Below are 27,454 nucleotides of genomic sequence, written 5' to 3' on the forward strand. Positions count from 1 at the left end.
TTTTCTGACTTAAACTTCCAGAGCTCCAGTCATATTCATTATCAGTTTCTGAGTGCACTCTAAAAAAACTGCCATCCTACAAGAAATTAAATGCTAAAAAAATAACTGTGTTTATTAAGCCTTGTGATAGTGCTAATTGGTAGTAGTCAAATTGTAACAGGCACTGGGCTAGTTTCTAGAAATGTGGTCTTAAATGTGTTATCCCTCAACTGCTACTAGAAAAAGTTTTAGTGAAATAGAGATTATGGAAGTGTCTAAAAGGAAGGACAGTATGATAAGACCTACTTAGCATCTGTATTTCTAGGGTACTCCAGACGGTGTTGTGTGTGCTTCTCAGCAGGGCTTCTCAGATTGGTTCTGGAATAAAGTACTGATAATGGAAAATATGAAAGAAATGGAAAAGGATAATAAGATTATTCTGTGTTTGTTTAACTTGTTCTTTGTGAACTGTAAAGTCATGTATGGAGGGGAAGAAAGGGGAAAGGACATTTTTAACTTTTTAAAAGTTTTTTAACCTCAGAGACCCAGATTCCGCCTCCAGTTACAGAGATGGAAGTGGATCCTTAACCCAAACATATCTCATTACTTGGGGCCTGATCCTGAGTGGTCTTTAGAATTCTGATTTGATTCAAGTCAAGGTTGCTAAATAGTTTCAGGTCTCCAGTTGTCTCGGTGGCATGGCTGAAATGACAGTAAACTTTCTCAGCTTATGTAAAGCGGTGTAATTTTTTTGAGTGCTGCACTAGCACTTCCCACACTACCAGAGATATTGCCTTAGTTTTAGCTATGCGATTTGCATGTAGTCAAAAAAGTTTTGGGGGATTTTTGAGTTGTTTTGTTTGGCTTTTTTCCCTAATGCTTTGATCGTTTGAGTGGCTGACCTTTTGTATATATATTAAAAAATGCATATGTGCATATATAGATACACACTATTTTAGAACTAAAAAAAAAATTGTCTTTAAATTGATACCAAACATGGGCAATTGCACAGAATGAATGTTTGGGAGCGCATGACTTAACACTTTTAACTTTTACCATTGTGAAGGCTGTTACAATCTTTTGTGCCTTGTCACACATGTGTGAGATGATGCAAATACTTGTGCTTCTCAAATGAGTATTATGAAAAAAATGCACAAACAAGCTGAGCAGAGACATATGTGTCCTTGGGAAAGGACTTTCATAGGCTAGGCAGAAATGGAGTTTCTGCATCAACTTCCTGTAATGTTAACCCATGTCAATAAAATCCACAGGAAATGTGTCTAGCATTTTGTCCTTTTTAAATTTCCATTTTTAATAGCAAGAAGACACTCCAGGCAGTGCATTTCTGAGGGATTATTACACTTCTCGGGTGGCTGAAGTCACTCACCCTTCAGCCTTGTGCCTCGCAGCACACCCGAGGCAAGCAATAATCCCCAGCAAGGCACTGCCTGTCTTATCTTATTGCTTAATTATTATACCTATTTAATGGTGCTTAGAACATTGTCAGCTGTTGAGAAAAGGTAATTATCACTAGTCAAATGAAAAACACTTTTTTGGCTGCCTTACGGATACACATTTTACTGGTACCTTGATACATAATGAAGCCTGATAGCAAAACTTTTGCTTGTCTCTTCTTCAAGCCACAGCTGTTTCCCTGCTAAATTCATCCCATCTGTCTCCCCTTCCGTAAGGCTGTAGGCAGTATAGCATAAGTACAGAAGCAGTTCAGTGCTATTTTGGATAAACATAGCTGAAATTTGAATCTTTGCCATTTGCAATGCACACATTTTGTTTTACTGCTGTAAAGAGAGCTGTCAAAATAAAAACTACATGGATAATTTACTGAAATGCAGTCAAATAAAGGGATGATCAAAGGGAAAAAATGAAGATATAATATAGGGTCACTCTTACGTTCATGATGTATTCTGAATTAATTGACCTCTTGGCATTGCTGGGTGCAGAGGAGTTGGTAGTGAATAACAAAAGTAGAAGCCACTGAATTAGAATAGGACTTGAAGTCCAAGCTTCATGTCAGAAAGGGTAATCGCAGCAGACAATTATTTGTGATAGTGCCCTGCTGAACTCTCTGACCAAGGCATAGTTCTTTGCTCATTTTGTAAGGAGTAGATAATTATAATCCAACTTGGAAATTAAATCCATCATTTCTATATGTGGCACTGTCTCTGAACATAAAAGGACGCCATAACGATCACAATGAGGCAACAGTCAGTACACCTCTTACTCTTTGCAGTTGTGATTGACATGGAAAAATATATTAAAGCTGAGTACAGATATCTTCACTGAGTTGGTTGTTCTAAAATGGATTGATGGTCAGTTATCCAAGGATTGTGTTTGAAATTCCAGGTTTCCCAGAAGAGAAGATCCAAGTGACAATAATGTCTGCTTGACTCAGATAAAATGAGTCCAGTCCAATGTACAGTCCAACCTAAAATATTTGAGGGTCTTTCAGGCAAAACCCTTTTGAAAAAAATCCTGTATTATTCTGAGGTATTAGAAGTCCTATGGCACCTCTAGGAGGAGAAGGGCTTTGACCACTACTTCTTGGACATATTTTCCTTTCTCTGTGTTACTGTGTTTTGTATGGTCCATCTTAGAGAAAGACTATGACTGGTAAATGCTTGTAAGTCTGTTGTAGGAGAATCTTGGAAGCAATTTCTAGGTTAGCCCTGATGTGTATTTGGGATAGTTACATGTTCTGTGGAAGTTAGTTATTGAAGGCTTGCGCTTCCAAATCTGTATTGCCTTAGGCAAAGGTGAACAAAGCCATGTTTGTCCTAACCTACAAGATGCTCTTGTTGACAAAGAAAGAAGCAGAAGATGAGCTTAATGGTAGTGGACAATGAAATTATCTAAATATTATCTCAATATTGATCTAAACATTATGAGCATAAAGTTCCTTTGAGGAAAAGCGCTTTTTTGGAATTCACTACTACTGAAATACTGATTTCAGTGTTCTGTACCGAGGTAGAGAATGGGCAAAAAAGGATGTTAAATCACTAGCTGCTTCTGTCTTTACAGAACTGTTTTTAAACTGTATCAAAAGAAACAAAGTCTTTTTTATTGTTACTAAGAAAGGTAGTGCAACACAAAAAGCTCACACAGTAGTTTTCATGTAAATATGTGTAAAATCAATAGTCTGTGGCAAGGATCAAAACAGCATTATTCCTCCATATTAAAAAATGTAAGAATTTCTCTACAGACACTAAATTGAAATATTCAAAGATTTCAAAATTCTATTTTTGGTTTTGCTGTATAATATCAGCATAAATAATGATGTTATAATCTGTGAGACTGAATGTTGATAGTTACTCCTGTAACTAATCCAGGAGCTTATAACACACCTACTGCGCCAGAAATGGTACCTTCATGGATGGGTTTAAGTGAAGAAGGGCTCCGTTACTTTTTAATGCAAGCCCAGTTCTTCAAGGTCTCCATCAAATGTAAAGGCACCTCTGACTGAAAAAGTAGTTGTGTTGACTTCTCTGAGGTCATCTAAGTATTGCAGTAAACAGCCAGCTACTAGGTCTTAGAACAATTGCTTTCATGGTAAATATATTGTGGTAATTCCTTAAAGTCCTATTAATATCTGGCTTGGTATTTTAAAAATAGTGTCTATGGCTTGGTCATCCAGTTTTTATAACATAGATCTGATGGAACGTGTACATTTACCATAGTAGTTTTTCGAAAAACTTCAGCTATTTTTTTTCCCACTCTGCAAAAGGAGATATTTACCTGTTGCATATTGGAAATGGTCAGTTCCTGTTAAAATTATTTAGGTAGCTCCTGTAAGCTGAAATGGGAGGCCTGTACCCTCATGAATAACAATTTTTACAGATTCACTGCATTTTTCTGAACATAATTTCAAAACTGCAAGTAGGTAATGAAAATCTGGTTGTTACAAAGAATTTTATCTTCTTGTTGCAGAGTTGAGATTTGGGGATGGAGAAGTGAGCAACAACAAGAGCAAAATAAGTTATAGTGATTGTCTTTGCAATGTGCAAAATATTAAGAAAGTTGTCAATATTATGCTTTTCTCATATTTGTTAAATTAAATTTTTGCATTCCAGAGTACCTTGCCATAAGTACGTGCATTTGTTTAAAATGTGATCAAAACCCCAAGATTATGTGAATTCCTCTTGATCCTTCATCTACAGTGTTGAGTGTTCCCCCACTGCTGGGACTGTTTATGGTGATCTGGATCTAATAAGAGGTCTTTTTTCAAACCTAGCACTTAAATACTTATTTGTTTTTTGTCTGCCCATCATCTTTTTACTTACATTCAGGATTTTTTTTCTCTGTTTGAGTTTTTAGATCAGACAGAAGGCCTTATATTTCCACTCATTCCTTCTGCAGGTTAGTGTAAGGACAAAAGGAAAAGAAAGAATGGGTTAGAGGGCTTACATACTACCAGACAAAAAAAACATCAAGTAACATGGAAAACGATAAAGATTTCAAAGACAAAATACTATAAATATTCTTGCAATGCTGTTTTGTATTCTTTTCCTTTACCATTTTATGTTTTTCTTATATTAAATATAATTTTCGGTATTCCAACAGTACATGTGGAGGAAATATTTTCTGGAAAAGTTCTGAAGATTTCTAGATCTTTTGAAAAAATATATATTGTGATTGTACACAGTGAACAAAACCTTCTGCTTGTTCAAAATTTGTCATGCAACTTACTTGTTTGCTCAGTTGTCTTGTGAGTTATATGTTCGGAACTGAAAGCCAGTACAATCTCTACAGAATATTACTACTTTTTCTCTAGTCTGCTCCTACTTTCAACTGCCTCTGTTTTGGCAAATTTTAGACTCAGTTATTGTTAAAATTAATTCTGATATTATGATTAGACATAATCTGCAAGTTCAACAATTTGTAAGTAATTTTTTTAGAGCATCATGGCATAAACTGACCAGTACCATCTTTATGGCATGTAGATGTTTTTCATCTTTTAGCCTAGGTTCTCTCAAACAAACAATTATAACATCTGTTAGAAGTGCTTGCATGTCATTTATACAAAACTAAAATCTTTTTTATACAGCAATAGTGAGCTCTGATTTTTTGGGTAGGATGTTTTGGTTTTGGGTTTTTTCTATTAATAGTGCAAGGGAAAAGCTTACCCTATATTACTGTGTTCAAATGCTTCCCTCTGAGCTGTTCTTCACTGAATTGTCTCTGGACCCAGCACACCCTGTTCCATTTGAGCCTTCCCTAATGTACAGAAGCAGCCTCAAAGTTTTAAACAACAGGGACTATTTATGCAAAAACAGAGGTTAAATTAATTTTGATAAAAAACAGAACTGATAGCATCCTGTCAATTAAATTCATTAGCAGAGTCCCCCAGTTGTACTTTGGTTAAAGCAGTGTTGCAAGATAGTGAGTGATCCTTCCCATGCTACTTTCTTTCCTTTTAATAACCAGTGGAACTTTGGTTGCTGGAAACATCTGAATTCATTTGGTCCCATAAACACAATAGATAATTGTGGAGCAGAATTAAAAATTAGAATTACTTGAGATGTTAGTGTTGTTTGTGTGAAAATATCATCCTAAAATTTCTGTTCCATTAAAATTTATTCTGTTCTATTTAGCTAATTTCTATTCATATTTTTAAATAGCACAGTTGGGGATTCTTTCCTTTGTAATCTTTTTGGGAAGGATTTTTTTCTAATACTTCAGTGACTTTCTGCATCAGATTGCAGGGTAATGTTACAGTCAGTAATGTTTACATCAACAAATGTAAATTCAAATTAAATCTATTATTTAAATAGCATAATGGAAACACATGGTGCTTTGTAGTCATGTAATTAAAGAAGATCTGTGCCTCCAGGAGTTTATGATCTGAAGATCAAAACCATTTCCACATGCAACAGACCTCTTCTAAATTATCGGTCTACAATTTGGGGATTTTGTCTTGCATCTATTTCAGCATAAATTTTACTCCTGAGCAGAGATTTCAATCAGGCCAGTGCAGAACTGTCAGAGATGCAATGCTTAAGTTTTGTACTTGACACTTTGTGCAGGGGCAATTTCCTCTCTAGCACAGAAAGGCTTGGTGTTTTGATGTTGAGATTTATACCTCCCTGATTTAACAGCAACACTGTGAACTAAACTTTGTGAATGATACTAGTTTAGTGGGGAGGGGGGGAAGAAACTAATTTTCTTATGTTTAACAAGAACAAGGAGTCTGACTAGCCATGCTCTTTTTTTTTTTTTTTTTTTTTTTCTTTTTGGTCTTTTTTTTTTTCCAGTTGTGAAAGTAATTTTGTGCAAAATTGCATTTGAGTTAAATTATTCACTCATCCTGGGGCAATAGCCTGCATTCACTTTCCAGCTGAGCCAACTAAAAATATGGGAAACAGACCAGCCTAGTATTCCATTGTTACCTTATATAATATGGTGTTTTGGAAATGATGATGAAGGCAACCTGGATATTTCATGGATGAATTAGTAGATTCATAAACTGAAAGCTTTGCTTGCTATTTGTAATGGTGTTTTCTCCCTTCCTTTCAAAACTGTGCTCACAAATCAGAGCTGTTGCTTTTATTTAAAAAGAAAAGAGGACAAAGAAAAATGGGGGAAAAAAATCAAGCCTCTTTTTTCCTTTGAAGCAATCTTTGCCTGAATTGCTGGCTGAGTTCCCTCAAAAGGCTTGGACTCCTTCAAAATTTGGAATCAAGTTCAGACCCCAGCTAGGTGAGGTAGAGCTAGTAGGTACATTGTTCAGTTTAGTTGGTTTTCTCCTGACAATATGCTACAAAAGAGTCTGGGTGTAAACACATAGGTTCTTATTGTCAAGTGTGATGGTTTGGGATTTTTTACAATTATCATCCTAATTAGGACCCTGAATTAAAAAGAATTTTTCTTTTTTTTTTGGTCATGGGGAACTAAATGAGGAATGGTCTGTGAACCATATATCTTTCAGGTACCTGCAAACCTTCAAGCCCCTTTGTTGCTGTAATGACTTAACTGCAAAATTATTTCACAGCCTTAAGGGACAACTTCTACCTTTAACCTCCTTGTCTGAGGACTTTCCTTAAATTGAAGTAAGCTTAGACAGTACCTCACACATTCATATGTTCTATTCTGTATTCCAGTGCTTTTTTTCTCAAAGTTGTTGCTTGGGATTGCACAGCTTGGAGGTGCTGCTGTGTTTGGTTTTACTCAGTTATTTAAATCCATTAAACATGAGTTCTGGTATTTTCCCAATCCTATGAATGCTTTGAGCTGTGGCAGCTAACAGAGACTTCTCAGCACTTTGTTGGGAACTATGGCTGTTTTCCTCCAAGCATTGTATTTTAATTTTACCCATGCTGCGCTACAGATCATGACATTGCTGGATTCAGGGCATCTGTGTGCTATGTGGATTTGGTACTGTACTAATCTTGTCTAACATCTTCTAAGATAGAGCTGTGAAATGATTATTTGTTATGAGCTATGGACATCAATGAATGTTGGCATTTTTCTTCCAAACCTGTTTGAGCAAAGTTTCATACCTCAGGTACCTCCTGTACAGCTGTATGTTGATCAAAAGAAAAGATTTCCCCATAATGAGCAATGGTCCACATCCTACCTTCTGCATATTTGCACTGGATTTCCTTTGTCCTGTTCTTGTTTTTTTTAAGCCTAGCTGTAGCTTTCTGAGCCTCTGGGTCAGATGGTGTGTGGCTTCACACAAATGTTTACTACATGACAGGCTAACTTAGCAACCAAGATCTGTTTTCTTCTTCTTCCTCAGTGCTTTTGTCTTGTGCTGCCATACTGGATTCTGTGCTGTACAAAAGGAAGCCCTAGATGTCAACTAGTGTAGCATTATGCTTGGGACCTGTATTTTTGGATCTAGACTCAGATGAAGGACTTGTGCTTAAAAACATCCCATACTTGGTAATACCAAATACCAGGTTTCCTGAATCAGGGGTAATCTCGTAGTTCTAATATAACACTGAAAAAACCCCCCAAAAATTAAAAATCCTGTATCCGTCGGGGTACCTGAATTTCAGGGTGCTTCGAGTAGAAAAATAACCAAGAAGAATAAGGTCAGCATTGGTCATCTTAAACAACCCACCCCCCAAAATACAGCAAAACAACAACCCCAAACTACAGAGGTTCTGTGAAAACACAAGAATTCTGACATCAGACAGTTAAATAACAGACTCTGATGCAGAAAACTGCCCCAGATTCCAACATTCCTTTCAGCTGAGATTAGAAAACAAGGTAGACTTAGCATGAGAAATAGTGTCTTTATATGAAGAGATTGCTCTTGTTAGGCCCATATGTGAACCATATATCCAGATTCTCTCTACATCCGCTCACTTGTCTCCCTGTCAGCATCTGAAGAGAGATCCCCAAATGATCAAATGTACCTTTCAGACCAGAATTTAATTTTAGAAGACTGTCTTGGCGTATTAATTTTGATTGTAACAATGCTGTGGTGGCAGAGACATCCCATTGCAAGTAAAATTTCAGAAATCAAAACGGTACAAAGCTCTAGAAATAAATGCGTGTGCAACTTGCAGTAATAGGTCACAATAGTTGTATATGGTAAAATACATGTCATTATTGAATAAGAAATAATTCATCAGGGCATGTATTGTTCATGTGCACTTGGTGTGTTACAAACTGCAGTGTGAAGGCTGAGTACTTCCAGGATCTGTGTGTGTCAGATGAGGAAGGCAAAGTTGAAGAGCCAAAAAAATGGTTCCAGAGCTGACACTTGTATAAATTTGGAACTTAAGTACTGCAGAGCATCTTGGACATTTTTGTAAATTATTTGCTTTCTCATATTCAAGGAGTTAAATTAATAAAAATTGATTACATTAGAGTAGTTTGCATACCATGAAACTTGTCAAAATGTTAATTGAAGTCTTTCAGATACCTGGTTGATCACCTATTTTCCCTTTAAGGTATATTTTCTTATTTTATTCTTAAAATTAAGGGCATGAAGTCACCATCAAGAACTACAAATTATACTAAAACAGGAGCCACAAAATTAAAAATGCCGGTATGAAGTAATGTAATGAGTGTAGTGACTCTATGTTTTCTGTTTTGATAATGGATGTCTAAGGGCATTCATCTGGTTGTTTCATGAAGAAATCAATTCCCTTGCTAATATCATCACTTCCTCATGTAGTCCTTTTCAAATTGAAGCAGTTTTACATTCAATTCCGTTTCTCTTTGTCTCAAAAGAGGAAAAGGGTTCTGTCATTTCTACAAATCACTGTAGAAATTCTGTTGCTTCTACAACTTACAAATGAAGTGCCCAATAAAACTGGGTGAATTATTTACAATTATTATATCAATATATATTTTTAATATATTTTTATTATTATGTAATAATATATACTATTATATCAATATTATATATATTTCAGGTATACCTAGAACATGAATACAGGAAGCTTTAAACCTATTTTTATAATCATTATTATTCCATATAATAAGAACTGTAATTTCTTTACAAACTTTAAAAAACCTCACTCTATGCCCCACATTCCAAAAAGCCCCTCCCAAACAAACCCAAAAAGATCTGATAAGATATGGTAGCAGAGTCTTCATCAGACCCAGCCTGTTTCTTAAGCATTCCAGACTGCAATCCAGTGAACCTATTGGCACTTTCTACTGGAAATCATTAATAGTGGCCATGGTAAGCAACAGTTCTGTTACACTCTGCAGTCAAGGGAGAAGCTTTTGACATACACTGCACCTTTATTTCCCTTGCTTATCAAGAGAATAAACTATTTTTTTTTTCTTAGCAAGCAAGCAATAAGAATGTGTGCAGCATTTTCATTATTTCTACAGCAGTCCATTTGCAGCAGGTCTTGGTGAAGACTTTGCTCATGGTTCCTTTATTCACCTGTTCTTGGACAAGAAGTCATAGCACATATACAAAGTTAATTTTCTCTCTCATATCTAAATCTAAAACCATACTTCTTGCCTAAAAAGTAAATTGCAATTCTGAAGTGCCTAATCAAATGCATGTTTCATATGTGCAAAGGACTTCTGCTAGCCATGCTTCCTATTTCTGAAATTCTGTTTCTGATGTTTGTATGGACTTTTATTGGAAGAGGCCAGCACTGGATGTTGCTGCTGAGGGATTGGGATGGGGTGAGGGAGTCTGTGAGCCAGCTTTCCAAGCACACCTTCCTCTGGAACCTCGGTCACAGCTGGTGTGCACAGACATACCAGATGTGGTCACAGACAATTGGTTTTGACCTGATATGTTCAGGAGACGTCCTGCTGGGTTGATTATTGCTTTGCTATCCAAAGCAACACAGTGGATAGGATAGGCATTTTTCAACTCTAAGTGATACTGAGTTATTAAGAATCTTCCAGGAAAAAGCAAAGACACACACACAGACACTCCTCATCTAGGAAAATAAAAGGAGTGAGTATGTGCGATCAGATAATTGAAAATAATTGTCTCTCTCATCTCCCACAGTCCTCTAGGATTGGGGCAAGTGGGCCGAGCCTGGGCATTAATACCTGAAATGAAAATCGGTCAATCATCAGAAATATGTGTGAAACATAAAAGGTCAGAAGAGATTAACCCAAGAGGCTGGAGAGGGGTTTTGTTGATTTTATTATATATATTTTGGCTTCATTTCATAGTTTTTAAGTTTTGAATATTGTGCATAGAACTAACTGAAATCCTAATTTCTAGTTATAAATATTTCTTGTTACTGTAAATACACATTATATACTTCTTTATTATAACTGGAAAATCAAGCCCTATCAAATTTAAACTAAGCTAAATTGCTACGTCATTGAATACATTGCCACATTTTAAATTTTGAAATACAAGTGTGTTTTGAACTTCTGTCATCTTTTTCTTAAGAAAAAGAGAGAAAAAATGTAATTATTGGAGGAGAAAATGTCTTTTTAATTTTGGTTTTGTATAAAACTGTTCAAAGCAATGTTGGTGAAATTTTAAATAGCCTTGAGACAGAGAGTACTAGGGGAAAGGAAAGCACTAGCCTTAAACAAACAGCTTGGAAACCTAGTATTGTCCTCAAAAATGCTGGTTTCAACCAAACCTTCAACATTGGTTGACTCTTTCTGTGAGGATAGGACGCCATCATTTGTATAGGAACTCTAACTCCTAAATAGCTGAGGGGAAAAACAATTTGTTCACTGTGTAGTTGAACACAAGCAATCCCATATTGTAGGGAAAACTGTTTTTGTGAAGGCAAAGGAACGTTCTGTGCACATTGCAATGGAGACTTGGTGCAGGGAGACTGTTTGGAGCAAATGCATGTTTAGTTTCTGTTCTTCTGGAAAAGAAGATGTTCTTGCTAGAACAGACACATGTGCTGCATGTTCCTATGCTCCATAGTGCTTCACAGATAACTGCATGAACAATGAACATGTGAGCAGCATTTGAGGTAGAAATGTTATCTTTTATCTCTTTAATGTCTTATTTCAGTGGTGCAGGAAAAGTTTGAGGAAATAGTGTTTCTGAACAAAAGGTGCTGCAAATTGCCAGCAGACAGAACTGCAAAATTGTGCCGTCTGTCCTTATATATTTCTATCTCTGCCTGCCCTTCATTAACTAAGATGGTTATTCATCACAGAGTGGTCAGTGGGAGTTTTATAGGAACATTTATTTTTAATTTCTAGGGGGTTTTTTTTGTTTTTTTTTTTTTTTTAATTTCAGGCTCCAAAGTGTATATTTTCTCTTCTGTTATAGTCCATTATGTCATAAATGGACAAATGATAACTCATGACAAACAAAATTATTTTTGCAGCCTGTCTTCCTTGGCATCTGGATTCTAAAGAGATAACCTGGATGCCTGCATGCCAGTGCAACCAGGATTTTTATGGTGTGAATAATCTTTGCTCATCACACCAAAAAAATCAGTGTGTCAGTGTATTCCTGCAGAGTCATTAGCATACAGACTCACTCTGCTTGCTTAACAAAGCATGGTTTGGTGTATTATAGTTTCCTAGTCTGCTTGTTGGATTCACCTCTGACAAAAGCAGAGAGCAAAATCAATCCCTTCTTCAGTGGCACACTAATGTGGGAAATAAATCTTCGGGCATAAGGTCTGAATGGCAGTCATTTAAATAATTCAAATGCAGGGATCATTTTGCCCATGTGCCTTTCATTTCTTTGTTTTGTTTCACTGTATTTCCCAAATCACTGAGAGACAAATGATCTTCTGCGACAATCTATATTTTTAAAATATCTAGAGCTAAATAATCCCTGTCTTCTTTAAATGCAGTTTAATTGGTTACATGTAAAATAATTATTTGCTCTCTCTTTTGTGGTGTGGAGGGGGGAGTTGGAGGGGAGAAGTAACATACAAGCAGATGTGCTGCTAGATCTACAGGCTTCTGCCAACCATATGGCATCTTAAAGAAAGATGGTTGGAGCGTCTGGATTAGCAAAGAGTCGGGATGGAAAGCCATGTGTCGTGTTGGTACAGGCAGTTGTTTTAGCTCTCTGTAAAAGGCTTCAGGAGATTGTGTAATGGAACAAATGGTACTGCAAGCCTAGTAACAGCCTTACCGCTGCTGGAGAGGCAATTGGCCCCCAGGCGAGTACTGCTTCATCCTTGCTTGTTGGTTTTTTGTGAAGGATTTTTAGATCATTATTATGTGTTCTTCTTTAAACGTACAGGAAGCTTGGGAGATGTAATTCTGAACTTTATACTTGAAAGAGAGCTATTGTGTGCTTAGGATTTTTTCACACTCTAATTTTTTACAATGAAAACATACAGTTCCTTTCTCTTTGAAATTAAAAGCTCGTGCCCCTCTGCAAATTTCCCACATCTTTCGTGAACACTTTGAGACATCAGTTCACTGAATTTGTCACTGATGCCAAGATTTTGGGGGAAAACTGCTCTCTCTAGGATTTGCTTAGTTAAAAAGAGTGGGGCTATTGTGCTTGTGGCTATAATGTACCAGCTTGGCATTTGTATTCTGTTTGACAAGGTGCTCTTTATGCAAACAAGGGCCCTGCTTCTGTTAAAGACAGAACTCCTTTAGTTTTTAGCAACACAGGATTGAGCATTTCATGGGGTTTTGTGTGCTTTACAGGAGTCTGTGGTTCACATTACAGCTCATAGGAGTTATTCTGGATCAAGATGAAAGCTATTGTATCCAGATCTGTAACAGAAATAGATTTTAGTCATTTCTCTACTGTCAGAGAATAGAACTCTAAATTCCTCTGTATGTTTCAATGAAATCAGGCCTTTTAATAGACCTGTAAATGCAGTTTTTTCTCCTTGATAACATTTGTTTCTAAGGAAATTAAACCTTGATGCTGCAGTACAGCAGTTCAATAATTAGGATTATTTTATTTGAAGAGATTTTAAGTACATTATGATCCCAATATCATGATTTTTATGTAAGGAGATAACATGAGGGACACCCAAACAGTCATTTGTTGGTAAATACTTGCTGAGCAGGTAATGTTATGGTTTCAGAGACATTAGAAACAAACCATTAACTAGAGAAGCATCTTCCCTATGAGAATCTTTGCTGAAAAATACACTGCCTTAAACTGGGACAAACGCTGCTCTAGTGCAGCCTAGATTCACAATAATTTAAAAGTAAAATTACAATTACTGTTCTTTTTTCGCTTTAATTTTTTTCATACTCTCCAGAAGGTTCCTTATCTGGAGCTTAGGAAACAGCAGTACTCAGCTTAATCTGCAGTTTAGTTACAGCAGCGCACGCTTTTCCCTGAGCTGCCTGCATGCCCCCCTGCTCAAGCCTGCATATGTTGCTCAACACTGATCAAAAGTAGCCTCCCTCGGGAGGGAGGCTTGGGTTCATTTTGTCGGCCTGTTCATTACCTCGCCTCAGCCAAGGCTGAGCCAGGTGTGAGGTGGACAGTTGTCCACCAGGAGTGCTGCCAAGACCACCAGCATCTCCCTGGAAGGCTCTTGTGGTGGCTGCCGAGGAGGAGCAGAGTCGGACCACTGAACCCCAGCAGGGACCTCGGGCTCTCTTGGGGCACCTGCTGAGCTTTCACTGCCTTTCAGAGACCCCGACTGCTTTCTGCCCATGTTCATGTGTGAGTTCACCAACAGGGAAATGTGCATTTTCTTTGGGCTTCCCATATAAGAAATTTTAAGTAATGATGTGTTTGTGCTGCAGCCGCAGTATCGGAGGTTGCCATGTCTACAGAGACAGTAATTGACTGATAGCAGGTAGATCTCTTGTTCTCAAATTGCATGTGTTTGTCTTCTCTATCCCTACTGAAAAGAACAAACCCCATGGTTTATTTTTGAACAAAGAGCCACAGCTTTGTTTTCTTAATTTACTACTAGTAATTTAAGGCAGTTAATTTTCATTTATGTAAGTGAGAATGTTAATTTCCAAAAGCATATCGAGTCTTCTAAGCTTGCTTGTTTAAATGTTTGCTTCATAAAAGTTACCACTGCTTACCACTGAAAGATGAGAACATGGGGAAGTAGTATGAGAAGAGTATAATTTACCTATGAAAACTAAGCAAGACCTTTTGCTGTAAAAGGGGAAAAATATTCTTCTTGTATAGTTACATTGAATATGTGTCAAGAAAGCTATTAACATTTATTTCAATTTGTAGCAAAGAAAAAGCTGATAGTTTTGCTAGAATTTTTCACTATAATTAAAATGTGGTGGCAACAGAAGAGTCTGTGCATGCACATACACAGTTGTGGACAGGAGGAATCTTTCTGCTGGAAGGTGCTGGTGTTCTTACCAAGCTGGGATGTCTGTGCAGGATCCAGTGACCACTGACTGATGTGCTGAACTGTGACATGGGAGAGCCAGGCTGTAGCCACCTTAGTGCTTGTTTTGTGTGGTATTGCTGACAGCCCTGTGCTGCTATTGCAGGGACTCTGGAGCTGCTATTCTCATCCACTAGCTAAGCTGCTCTCGCCAGAAAGGCATTATTGACCCTTTGCACTGGCTGTGATCTGGGTGTGTTGATACTCATCTCCAAACTGCTTAGTTGCAGTTGTATTCTTTATTGTGGAGGGGTTAATGGTTTTCCTGAAGATAACTGTACTGATATTTGCCTCTAAAACAACAATAAGATTCCCTTATTTCATAGCAATGAATAAGTTCACCTTGCAGTAAATTAAAGCACAGTTGGACTAATGCACATATAAATTACAAAATAGCCAGTCTCTTACAGAGAGTGTAATACTGTCTATAATGTACTAATGCATTTTTAAGATGTATTTTCTGTGAAATGCTTCCCTTCAGTGTTGCTAACCAATTGCAGGTTTCACTAACTTCATGTGCAGTTTTAAAATATAGTCCAAAAGAAAACACCAAGTGGACTCTCTGCTCACAAGAGCTGAGCTTCATGAAGGTGGGCTGATAATACTGCTCAGATTCTCCAGCTCTTCTAATTTTTCTAAATAAACCTGTGGTTTCTCAGGATGAAACTGCTTTCCTCTCAGCCCCTTCCAATGTAAAATTACCTTACCTTTTTCCCTATCTTTAGTCTCCTGTGTTACACCTGCCATGGTGTTTCTTTGATGCTGTGACTCCCTTCATTCTCAGCAGAGCTGGTTTATGGCTGTACTGGGGAACGTGGGGAGATGGGGCTGGCCCCAGGTGTACAGCCCTGCTCCAAAGTGCTGTGTTGCGTGCCAGCAGCAGCTCCCTGTCAGGTGGGAGCTTGCTTGGCCAGCCAGGCAAACAGAGGCCAAACCCTCCTCAGGTCCCTTGGGTGTATCAGTGCATATCTTGAGCACTGATCTTTCTTACCTCTCACGCACATCCTAGGCTCCTCTGCCCACCTTGACCTCCTTCCCAGCCATTCCTTAGATCTTTATGCCCCTATTTTCCCTTTTGTTTCATAGAGTAACTTTGGAAATTAGAGCTGTAGTAGAAGGGGAGTAGGCCGAGCTTAGGCTAAGTTCTCAAATGGAAGCAATCTGGCCTGTGTGGATGGAGAGCAACGAGCCCTTGTAGTTAAGACATCTATCTAAATGTGCTGCACAGAAAAAATTGTCTGTCACCAATATAAGTCATATTCCTCCTTTTTTGTGTCACAAGCATAAAACTAACTCTGTACAAATCCTACAACTATCATTAGTTTGACTGTGATTTATGTAAACCACAATAACCCTCTGTGAAGCTGGAAAAATAAGCAAATGTGTGTTGCCTGCCAGAGCTTAAAGGCAAAATCATTTGTTTGAAACGAACTGGAAGGAGGGGCACCTCTAGAGTGGAAAATAAAGATAATGGGGGTAAAGCAACAAAACTAACAAGCGAAACCTCCAAAGATATTTAACACTTTGTGTTTGATATTTTTAGAGTTTATTTTCGTAATAGTCAAAATACGCACTACAGCAGCCTTGGGGTTGTGCTGCAGAACAGTTTTGAAGGACTGTGATATGTAATCCTTAAACTTGGAAAGACTCCCTTCCAGATAACCAAATGAGAAGGACTGTAGCCGGCACTATTGACCTCTCATCTGCAAGGTCACTAGTGAGAAACATTTTACCTTTCAAACACAGGCACTGATAGCCAGAGAGATAAGCTTTCTGCTGGGTACCTCAGTGCCTGCAGCCCTTGCTGGCTGCAGCCAGGGTCTGGGCTCGGTGAGGACAGCAGGGCTGAACCCAGAGCTGTTCTGTTCGCCTGCAATTGCGACTGTCAGAACAACTGAAGCAGTTGTAGCTCAGCTGCACTGCCCTTTCTAGCGGTAGGGTGGTTTTTTTTTTTAATTAAGACAATATCTGACAAAGTGAATTAACAGAAGCTGATGCTTTTAGCAGGTTTTTTGCTTCAAATGCCTGATGTCAGCTTGGGCCACATGTACATTCTGCACATGCCATGGGATAGAAAAAGTGAAGACTTGTTTTTCAATTCTCTGCTGCCTGCCCAGACACCACATGTACTGTCTGTTACATGTCGCTTCTGATGAGGTTCATGCTGGGAATTTCTTTTTAAAGGCAAAGTATTTGTGAAGGAAAGAGTTCAGATTGGGCATTAAAAATTCTGTGTCTACAGCTTGAATACAGTGATTGCTTTATGTGGACACCAGCTAGCAGTTTGTACAGGTTCAGGTTTGTCTGGTAATAAACAAAATAAGAGGAATTGGAATAAGGAGTAGGGGAAATCAAGCACATGTTTATAAAAAGTACAGAAATTGTTGTAACTAGTGACAGAAGCACAGGAAAATTATTTCAGTAGTACAAATACATATCTTATAAACATGAGGAGACCACTTTTGAAACTTTAGTGGGATATGTGTCTCCTACCATTATGACTTAGAAATTGTGCAAAATCTGTTTTGTCTGGCACATAACAAAATCAGAGAGGTGAACATCTTTAAAAAAAACAAAAAACAAAAAAAAAGTAGAGTCTGACTATACAATTTAATATATTTCTGTAATATTATCTGCTTTGAGCCCTGCTTCTCTCTTTTTTTTTTCCTACAGTATTTTTCAGCATTCTAAATTACTAGCCTAGAGATGATCTAGAGAATTGTTTTACTTCATACTTGTCAACTAAAAGCATAAAATAGTAACCCAAACTATTTCTTCTCTAGAGCAAACCTGATCCAGAGTTCATATTCCTATCAGAGGTCTTACTATTTGTATTCCTTTAAAGGAGGAAAAGCCACTTCTTCAGCCAGGGGATTCGGACACAAATAGACATTAGTGAAGCTTTCACCCATATCTTTTCCAGCCTGCTGTACACTCTCTTTCATTGCTTCCTTCCTGTCAAAACCCAGTAGGGCCAAAAGTGGTCATCACAGCAGCCAAGCCCAGCTGCTACACCCCCCTACTGAAGAGCAGGCTGATAATGTTCTCTTCAGCATGTTAGACATGAGCTATTAGAAGCCCAGGAATAGATCCAGGCTCAGGTTTCCTACATGATCTATTTGTTTAACCTGGTGGGCCAGCTGTGGAAGTGAGGACATATTCTAATACTCAGTGGTGACATCTGAAACAAAGGGGAAGCTCCTATGTAAACTTTTAATTAAACCCTATTTGCAGGTGTTGTTGTGGCATGCAAATATTGTTATCCTATTAGAAATTATATACTATAGATACTTTAAAAGTATGTGGAAAAAATTGTCTTTAGTAAAAGGGAATTTAAATGTTACCCAATAGATATAAAATTAAAAAAAAAAATAAATGAGTGATACAAAGCCACCTGGATCAAGAGGTTCATGGTAAAATGTGGACATTTGCTTCTTAGGTGTCCAGTTCCAAACTGTGCAAAGGATATTAACTTCTAGTTACCATCTGTTAGCATCAGTTGGATGAGTTTGTTCTGCCTGTAGCATGGGCAAGTGCTTATCTTACTAAGCTAGAAGTGGTGTAGATCTGCTCTGTCTGAGCAAATGACAGTCTTGTCCTTTTTGTGGCAACAGAAGTCTGATAGGGGTTCCAGAGGGTGGGAAATTCCATGGAAACTTTTTTAATATGCCCTGAACTGTCTCCCTGTGTCCTGTTAGAAGTCAGGACTTCCAGTGTGACAGAAAGGAGGAGACTTATTTACTACCTTTAGTTCCTACTCACTGTTACAGGGTGGCTTTTTGGTCTGTGTGGTTTTCCTCTTATGCTTTTTTTTATCTTGTATTAACATGCAAAAGGTGCATCATAGTGTTTTGATTTTGAAGCCAGGTGGGAGAATGCAGTTCAGTTAAAGGATAGGTTGTGTGTATAGATATTCCCGTTTAAATTCTGGGAGCATGTGGAGGCTTCTCTGTGATGCTCATCACTTAAGGTTGTTTCAAGGCACTGATCTATGGGTCAAGATCTTAAGTAAACAGTAATTTAGGACACTAGTGAAACATCAGGGTTTAATTTACTGTTTGTCTGCCTTTCTAAATACATAGACTCTTAATTTTTTTACCTCAAAATTTACTGTGTGAATTTATCAGTGCTGTAAACCACAGTGAAGATGCAAGTTTCTCACATGAGTAATAATTTTGTTATTTATCCTAGTTGTTCACAGAGCTGATTCAAGATACAAAGAGGTAGTGAATATAAATTTTTCTGCCTTAATGAAAACAACAGCATCACTTCAGCTATGAAAAGGGAAGGCAGAAAGGTAGCAGAGTTGAGGTGGAAAAGAAGCAGAGGAAACATGTCCTACCATGCCCACAAGAGAGGTGGGGAGTGAAAGCAGCTGGGGCAGTTGTGGCTGCAGAAACAAGCTCAGTGTGAGCACCAGCCATACACCTTAACTCTTTGATGTTAAGTCTGGCACCAAGTTCATCATATAGGCAAAGTAGGCCTGATCACTGACTTGGATTCAGCAGGAGATGACCTCAGATAGTGGGAGATGACCTCAGGTAGTGCCTGCTCTATCTGTGTCAGGAACTAAGTGTGATCATAGTGATCACCCTTCAGCTGCATCTCTGCAGCATGGCTGAGGTCTCCAGCGTGGTCTTTGGTTTTCCCAATCAGAACCAGGAACCAGCCCTGGTCATCAGGCAAATGAGCAATGCTGGAGCAACCTTAGAAACTCATAGTCTGACGCTCCTGCCCTGACAGGACAAATGCATTTTAAAGGCAATTTGCTGCACAATGACTGGTTGTGCTGGGCTTTGGTCACTCTGGGGGACAGCAGGAGCCAGGCCCAGCAACCCTCACCCACAGAGATGTGGCCCTGGTGCTGGTGGCCCCCCTGTGTGGCTGGTGGTCTCCTGAGTGGCTGATGCCCCAGCCTTTGCCCTGGGGTGCCTGAGGGTCGCAGCACCCACTGCTGAGGTGATGGGCTGTGTTACCATGGCAACTGGCAGATGGGGGGCTTCAGCAGGGGCAGCGGGGAGGCAGCCGCGGCAGCGCACTGGCCGAGCTGCTCAACAACAGCCCTTGCAGCACTGACAGCTCCGCTCTGGCTGGCCAGAAATAGTTATCAGATTACTTGTATTAAAACCTAATTAAGATGTGTGCCAGTAAATGCAGCATGATTATTGGATTTGGTGATTTAGCTGCTGCAGGTTGCTGCAATCCAATCACGCCATTTCAGCAAATCCAGCTCTGTGGAGTAAAGTGAAAACGTTTTACATCAGTAACCTGACTATGCTGAAAGAGTAAATAACCTTTTAATGCCTCTGCTATGTCAAGGACTGACTGATACCCACTGCAGGGTGAATGGGTACTGCCCACAGATCCTTGCATAATAATTTCCTTCAACATTAAAACCCAGAGGAGGGCTGACAGGTTATGTCAGCTTTTACCATCATTGTGGATTGCCTGTGGATTAATGGGTCTGAGTCTCCCAGTGCAGGGAGCTTGCAGCCTGAGTCCTGCGGGTGCTCCTGCTTTAGCTATTTGTTGCTATAGAAAAGAAAGCAGCTTTTGTTTTTATCTGTAGGCCACACATAAGGGGAAGTGTAACATGGTGGGTGCTAGTACAGCTTTGGAGTGTTGGATGCAACAGAAGTTTATTCTGCAGGTGGAATTCACCTTGATGCCAAAGCTGTCCTTTGTGTTTGATGTTTCACCTCTGCAGGGTCTTGCAGTGATTGTCTAGCCATACCTGTCAAAATGTAACAAAACCCTATCTATCACTTTTCACTTCATTTCTGGACAGCCTGGGGTATAGCCTAGGCTCAGATGCAAATTTCACTGCCATATGAACTCTTCTGCATGTTGTAATTGCACAAAAAAAGCAGGGTAGGTTGGAGCCATTCTAACATAAAGCTGCCTATGAGTTCCAGGTACTGAGAATCTGAGCAAAACGTTTACCTTGAAGCTTTCACTGCAGCTTGTGATGCCTTGGTTGTGTTCTCTGTGGAACCACTCATCTCATGGAACTGTCTCCTTCCTGCCTCCATAGAGAAATTCGGATTTTGAAGTGGTTAATGGGAAATTATGTGAAGGGTATTGTTATTACTACTGACTGGGAGCTTTCTCCTTGGTGCCAGGCTGTCCTGTGGATAGTCCAAACATGGTACCATGGTTCAAGAACTACATTTTCACCTTGTGCCTTGAAGTAATGTGACAGAGCATGGTGTCAGTCCCTGTCCTCCAACACGGCCAGGCCAAGGGGGAGCAGCTGCATGCCATCCCAACTAGGCAGATCTTGCCACTTTGGTGGAAAAATTGCCTCATTTAGACAGGAGGGACACAGTGGTCACTCAGATGCTCAGGACACAGTACATTTGCCTGGTAGGTGCTGTTGCCAAAGTGAACGTGGCGACCGTGCAACCTCCCTCACTCGTATTAGCAAAATGTGCAGAAGGTTCTGTCACCCAGTTGTAAAAATGATGGCAGGCATCGATGTGCAGTTGTAACATATGGGAAGTACAGTGAATGTGGGTGGAGCTGTTCATTTCTCATCTTGAATCATTTACGAGATCAGCAGGCAGGCCAGATACAATGCATATGGGAATGTGTGGCTGTGCTGCACATGTCACACGTAATAGCAGATACTGCGAGAGGGCCCAGAGCCTGTCCTCAGGAGCTAAACGCAGCAGAGCAGGCTGGGAGTCCCAATGTGTGGACCAAGGGCCAGCTTGGCAGCAGTTTTGGGAGAGCAGACTGGCAGACAGAATTTGGGAATTCACAGATCCAGATCTGCATTGACTAGAACTGCACCCTTTTCATCCATTGTGGCCCGGAGTTGTAGATCAGTATGTTATTAAACCTGTAGTCAAGCACTGGAGATACAGATGATAAAGTTGTGACCTGCTGGTCAAACCCAGCTCAGTGCCTGTGTCATCTTTCTCCCTCTGCTCAAGGAGGCAGTCTAAATGTAACACTGGGTGGTGAAGTTACAAGCAGAAAAGTGTAATTGATTATTTCCATAATTAGAGACTTTTCCATTTACAGCAGTTTATTTGAAAGGACATAGAGCTTCACAATAGAGCACACTAGGCCTTGTGTCCAATAATATTTTTGAAATTTGCATGGGCTGCCTGTGATTATCTACTAAAAAATATTGTTCTGATGTAAAATTCACATTACTTGGAAATTGCTTCTGACTGGATGCCAGGAGTAATAAACAGTCACTGGAGAAATAACAAGTGATACCTGCCTTTGTGATTAAAGAAATAAATGTGCAATTGACCTGTCTTACAACACTGTTGTCCAACTCAGGCACTTGTTCTTCCAGTGTAAGCAGAAAGCCTCTGCATGTTTCTTCTGATACCTGCCAGCTTATTCCCTCTGTTTTGCAGCCCCTGATGAGGAGGGCCTTTGGAATGATGGGCTCTTTACATCTTTCTCCAGGAATCCCTGTTGGACTGTTAAAGGATCTATGCTGACATGCTTAATTAACACTAAGCTTACTTGAAATAAGTGCTATGTTCTGTAATGAGTTTTGGACATTGACCAGCTTGCAAAGAGCAGTGGACAGAAAACAGAAGTTTTTGTCACTTCAGGTCCAGTTTGTCAGGGAATTTGGGTATTTGGTTTTATAATCTGGGCAACTGTGTGTGTTTCAAGAAGACAGTTACTGAAGCAGCTAGAGTGTGGAGCTTGCTTAGCTACAGGTGTTGGGATGCACTCCTGCAGTCTTTACTGATGTCACAGCAAAGCAGATTTGCTGTCATGTCCTCATAAAGCTTCTAAATTAAAAGTGCAGAACTTTAAAGTGCTAATTTTAAGTGTGAAAATACATTTAAAGCCCATCCTAGGAGTAATACTTTAGTCTCAGCCCAACCACCAGCCTGAACACTGGGTGCTGCCACCACCAGTGCAAAGATCAAAGCTTTTTCCGTGAACTCCAACTTCAGATGCTCTGCAACCCTTTTATCTATTTCTTTTCCAGGTTACAGCAGCTTGACAAGCACTGTCAGGCCACTGCCCAGCAGTTAGTGGAGTTGCTCAACAAACAGAATCAGCTCTTCAAAGAGAAGCACCTGCTTACAGAAGAGGTGCAGTTTCTGAGAACACAGGTACTGTGCCAAAAGAAAAGAAAGTCTAAGGGGAACATTCTGCAGCTTTAGCAGAGAAATCTGCCAGCAGTCTGATTTCAACTGCTGGATTTTGTTGCTGTTGTTCTTTTAAATACAGCATTACCTTATAAAAAATAAAATAAAAATTCACACAGTTGGAAAGGTAGCTGAACCTGACTCTCACCTAAATCAAAGCTAAATGAAAAAAAGTGTTTTGAAGTGACAATAAAAAAGCAGAAGTTATTCTCAATGACAGTTCTTAACTTCTTAACTGAAGATTTTTGTGTTGCTTTTTCAGAGAAAAGGGAAATCTGTTCTTTAACATCATTAATGTTTAAACAGTTACTTGACATTGATAATTGCTTAGAGGTTTTGCTGCCATTTGTCAGACTAAAGTCCTTCTATCCTTAATGATTTTTTTCTCTTTATTTTTAAATTTTTAAAAGTTTGTTTTTGTTTTTTTTTTTTTGCTGCTCAATGACCACTCATGGTAAGACTCATGGGATTGTCCTGTGCAGAGCCACTAGTTGAGCTTTGATGATCCCAGTGGGTCTCTTTCAACTCAAGATATGTGTGAGATGGTGAAGGTACAATCAATCTTGCCTGAGCACTCATCACAGCACTGCTTCTCCAGCAGTTCTGATTGTTCTTCCAGTGGTCCCTAGGAAGCTGTGGCTCCTTATGGGCTGTTCTGGCTTTTTTTGTTTTGGCCACTGTTCTTTGGCCAGTAAGTGCTTTGGAAATAAGGGAGAAGACTGCGGGGCTGGGTTTTTTCTTTTTTCTTCTTTCACTTTTTTTTCAGAAAAAGGAAGAGAACTAACAAGCACAGAATGAGGTTTTCAGTAAAACTATCAGATAATCAAACTCAAGGTTGAATTAGTGTATTTACTCAGTTACAAAGCATTACAATGCTTTCTAACTTTCAAACTTGTGAGTTTGCCCAGGATAGCTGGAGTTTGCTTAACACAATAACAAAGGACATTCGGTGTAGGAAATTTAGTCTAGTAGCACACCTAACAGTAAACAGAATATGAATTGGCTTAGAACTTTAAAGTACTTTTGTAGGCTTTTTATCTGTAGAAGTCAGTAAATGTTTAACCTAGGAGAATAAAATCCATACTTTGTTAAGCCCCATATCATGTCCATGTGTTTGGTTTTACAGGACTTCCTGTTCTAGTAGACAAACTCGGTGGCTCATGACAGTGTAAGGTTATCAGCATGTAGTAACTACTGGCAAATTTTAGGGCAACCATAGTGTTCTCTCTATAAGAGAGGTTAAGGAGGTGGTTGTTCCCAAAATAAATTAAAATTCCTGCTTTCAGAAAAGCACTCTTGGTAATGTGAACTGCCTTTACATGGTCCACAGGGATTTTGTTATTGATAATCTATTTTATCTGGAAGTGATTGTGTTTTTATGGAGTTGGGCAGAAGTACAAAAATCATACTAAAGAGGAAAAAAATCATTCAAATATTAAATTTCTATCAATACTTGACTGGCAAAAGCTGCCTTCTTTATGGTCATTACAAGTTAATTGTGCTCCAGAGGACACTTTTTAAGTTGAGAACACTCAGAAAAGAAGAATGATAGAAAAACTATTACAGAATGAGCCCTAAAAATCTATGTGCAGATATTTAAAGCAATAGTGGTTCTCTGGGAACTGGAATTCAGCCCAAAAGAGCTGCTTGGAATATCAGACAATTGTTTTAAGGAAACTGAAGTACAGTTCACCATAAATGGAAGCTCTTTGCAGAAAGATTGCCTGTAGTTAGTATAGAAATACTGAAACCAAAGAACTACATAGTTAATGTTGATCAAAGGTTAAAGTGACCTCATATTCCACATTTTACTGTATTGTCCAACAATACAGTAAAATACAGTTTATAATTAACCAAGTTTTTGGAGGTTCTTTTGTGGGGGGGGGGGGGGGAGGTGGAAGCCTCAGCCATTACCTGATCTTTTAAAGATGATGTAAAATACACTAAGCTAAATGTGCTATTGTATCTTGGAACATGAGCCTGTAGTAACTGCAGTTGCATATTTCAGGGAAAAAAATGGGATGCAGATCTCAAACAGGACACAGATGGAATGAAGTAAAATCCTGGATGAATAAAGAGAAATGAGCAGAAGTAGGTATTTTTTTTCTGTATCCTATATATAGAGTGGGGAGGAGAGGAAAGGAGAGCACGACTAAAACTATTTGCAGATGTGAGTTGAATCTGGCAAACACTTAAAGACAAAAGGAAGAAGGAAGTGTTTGAGACATTTTTGAGTTTGAAACTGTTGAAGTTTTTTGTGCTTTGATTTTTTTTTCTCTTTAAGCACTTAAAAATTATAGGACAAGCACTCAATAGCAAAGACAAGTTTACCTAATAGAATTTAATACAAAAAATCCTAAATATGTAAGTTGAAGGGAAAGGGGGATGTACAACTCTTAGCTAGGTGGGAACTTCTGGAAGATCTAAGATTAAACCCAGATACTTTTTGTCTGGATAGTCACTAGGTGTTTGTCTTTTTATTGGAATGCTTAGTTTTGTTGCTTCCAGTATTTTCTGTCTGAGGAAGCTTGAATCATCCCTATCTCTTCAGAAAGGCTGCAAATGGTTTTGTAATAAATCGTAACAGTTAGTGTCACATTGAAAGAAACATTATCTAGATATTTGTATTTGGAGCAGTGCTGTCATGTTACAGTAGTGCAACATAGCTATAGGTCTTCCTACTGCCTTGTAAGAGTTACTAAACTTTTAAAGTTTAAAGAATTTAAAATTGCATAATTTACTTGAATCTAGCTGACCTACTCAACAAACCTAACAAGCCCTGAGCCTTGATAGGATTTGTTTTCAAAAGTCAGATTACTTCCACTGTAGTTTTTGTTTCTAGTGTTACATGTTTGTTGTATGGGGGGAAAGACAGCAGAAAGAAAAAAAAAAATATCTTTAAATTCAGCTACATTCTGGTGTGTTGAGACCATGTTTTTCTTGGAAAACTCATTTGATACTGTAAGGAAAATTCAGGGTTTTAAAGGAAAAAATAATAAAAGAAGTACTTGATCCTGCTGTAATGCTGCATTCCTTTACAGGCTACATGAGCATATTCAGGACCTTGTAAAGGTAATCAAATTTTAATGATGGGATTTACACCTCTCATTTTGAAAGTTTTTGTAACACTCAGGTTTGGAATTTCTACCTTTGAAAGTCTCTTATATATATAAGAGACTTATAAGTATAGTGGAATTCACCCTAAGGCAGGACGATAAGAGATAATTTAATTACCTTCCTACATAGGTATGAAATAGAGAATACTAAATAAATGTGCACAGAAAGCAAACAAACATCTTAACAGAGATTGCTGGAAACCTCAGCACCCCCCACCAGGCATGAGTGTATCTGTGAGAGCTGGGATGCCTCTCTCTTGCAGGATCTGCCTTGGTGTCCATCAGTTTGACAGAAATCAGTATTTGTCCCGGTGGATAATCCCCTCACAGCCCCCAGCTGCCAGAAGGGGTTGCTGGCCAGCTGAGCCAGTGAGAGCACAGACGGGTAGGATTTGGACCTTGAGGATTACTTCCAGCAAGGGCTGTCATCCTGTGCTGCTTCTCTGACTTCCCATGAAGATCTCCTCCTGCAAGCCAGTCTCTCCCTGGCCAGGAACCTGCACCCTCCCTGTGCTCTCCGTATGGCTGAGCCACTAAAGCTCTCTCCTCCCTCCTTGCAGATGTCTGTGTCACAGTGAGCATGTCTGTGAGCTGATCACCCTCCTTCTAAAAGGAAGTTAAAGTACACTTACCCGTGCCTGTGTTCCCATCCTCACCCCAGTCACTCAGCAGGAGGCACTGTTGGAATTACAGCTGGTCTGGAGCAGGGGTTTTCTTTCCTTTCTTGTGTCAGCAGGAATTTTCAGTGAGACCCCAATGGTTAATGCAGCAGTGTTCCCAAGTGCTGTGTTTGCTTTTTATTTTTTATTATGTATTACAGAAGGGGGAGCCTTATTTCCAGCAAACAGGTAGGTCATCCATCTCTGCTGTCAAAAGTGATTCAAGCTGATCCTTACATGGCCTTCAACCTCAGGACACCTGAAGATTGCTTTGGTGATTAGGAGAGAGCTTTTGTTTTAGTGTAGTCTTACTGCACAAAGATGGTGCCTCTGCCAGGTGTTTGTAACAACCAGTGACAGTCCACAGATGGGGTTGGTGGATGTTGTTGTGGGTTTTTTAAGCAGATGAAAATCTTCACTTCTGCTTGGATGGAGTTTAATGAGAAGTGATGCAAGTTAAACCATGACAGGAAGGGATAAAGATAGACCTCTGTTTGATGTCTGACTGCCCTGACATGAGGCGTCAAGTATTCAGCTCCTCAGTGTTTGTGCATCTGCAGCTGTGGGAGTCCTGTCCATCCCACCCAGTGCTACTGGACAAAAGCTGGGCACCAGCTGAGGAGTTGAGCCTGGCCCTGCTGGGAGTTCCACCTTGGGTTTTACAGCCATGCAATGGAGGATTGAGGCACTGAAGCCACCTGAGTGCTTTCTAATCAAACAGGAAGTCAGTTGTTCTTCTCTCCTCCCAGTATTGCTGGCAGGAATTAAATAAACCAGTCAGGCATCTGTAGTTCCCCTCCTACAAACCCTTCCAATGTGTACATCTAATACCC

General features: G+C 39.2%; 1 protein-coding gene across 2 annotated transcripts in view; it reads left to right on the forward strand.

The window, feature by feature from the left end:
* SDCCAG8 (SHH signaling and ciliogenesis regulator SDCCAG8) overlaps positions 1–27,454 on the forward strand; it is a 104,605-nt gene that overhangs the window by 75,359 nt on the left and 1,792 nt on the right. For both annotated transcript variants that reach the window (XM_036381400.1, XM_036381401.1), the window contains exons 17-18: positions 22,684–22,810; positions 24,855–24,937. In XM_036381400.1, the coding sequence (XP_036237293.1) occupies positions 22,684–22,810; positions 24,855–24,905 (178 nt within the window). In that variant the 3' untranslated portion in view covers positions 24,906–24,937. The remainder of the gene's footprint in view (positions 1–22,683; positions 22,811–24,854; positions 24,938–27,454) is intronic.

The sequence above is a fragment of the Molothrus ater genome, chromosome 3, assembly GCF_012460135.2.
Source record: "Molothrus ater isolate BHLD 08-10-18 breed brown headed cowbird chromosome 3, BPBGC_Mater_1.1, whole genome shotgun sequence".
Taxonomy (NCBI): domain Eukaryota; kingdom Metazoa; phylum Chordata; class Aves; order Passeriformes; family Icteridae; genus Molothrus; species Molothrus ater.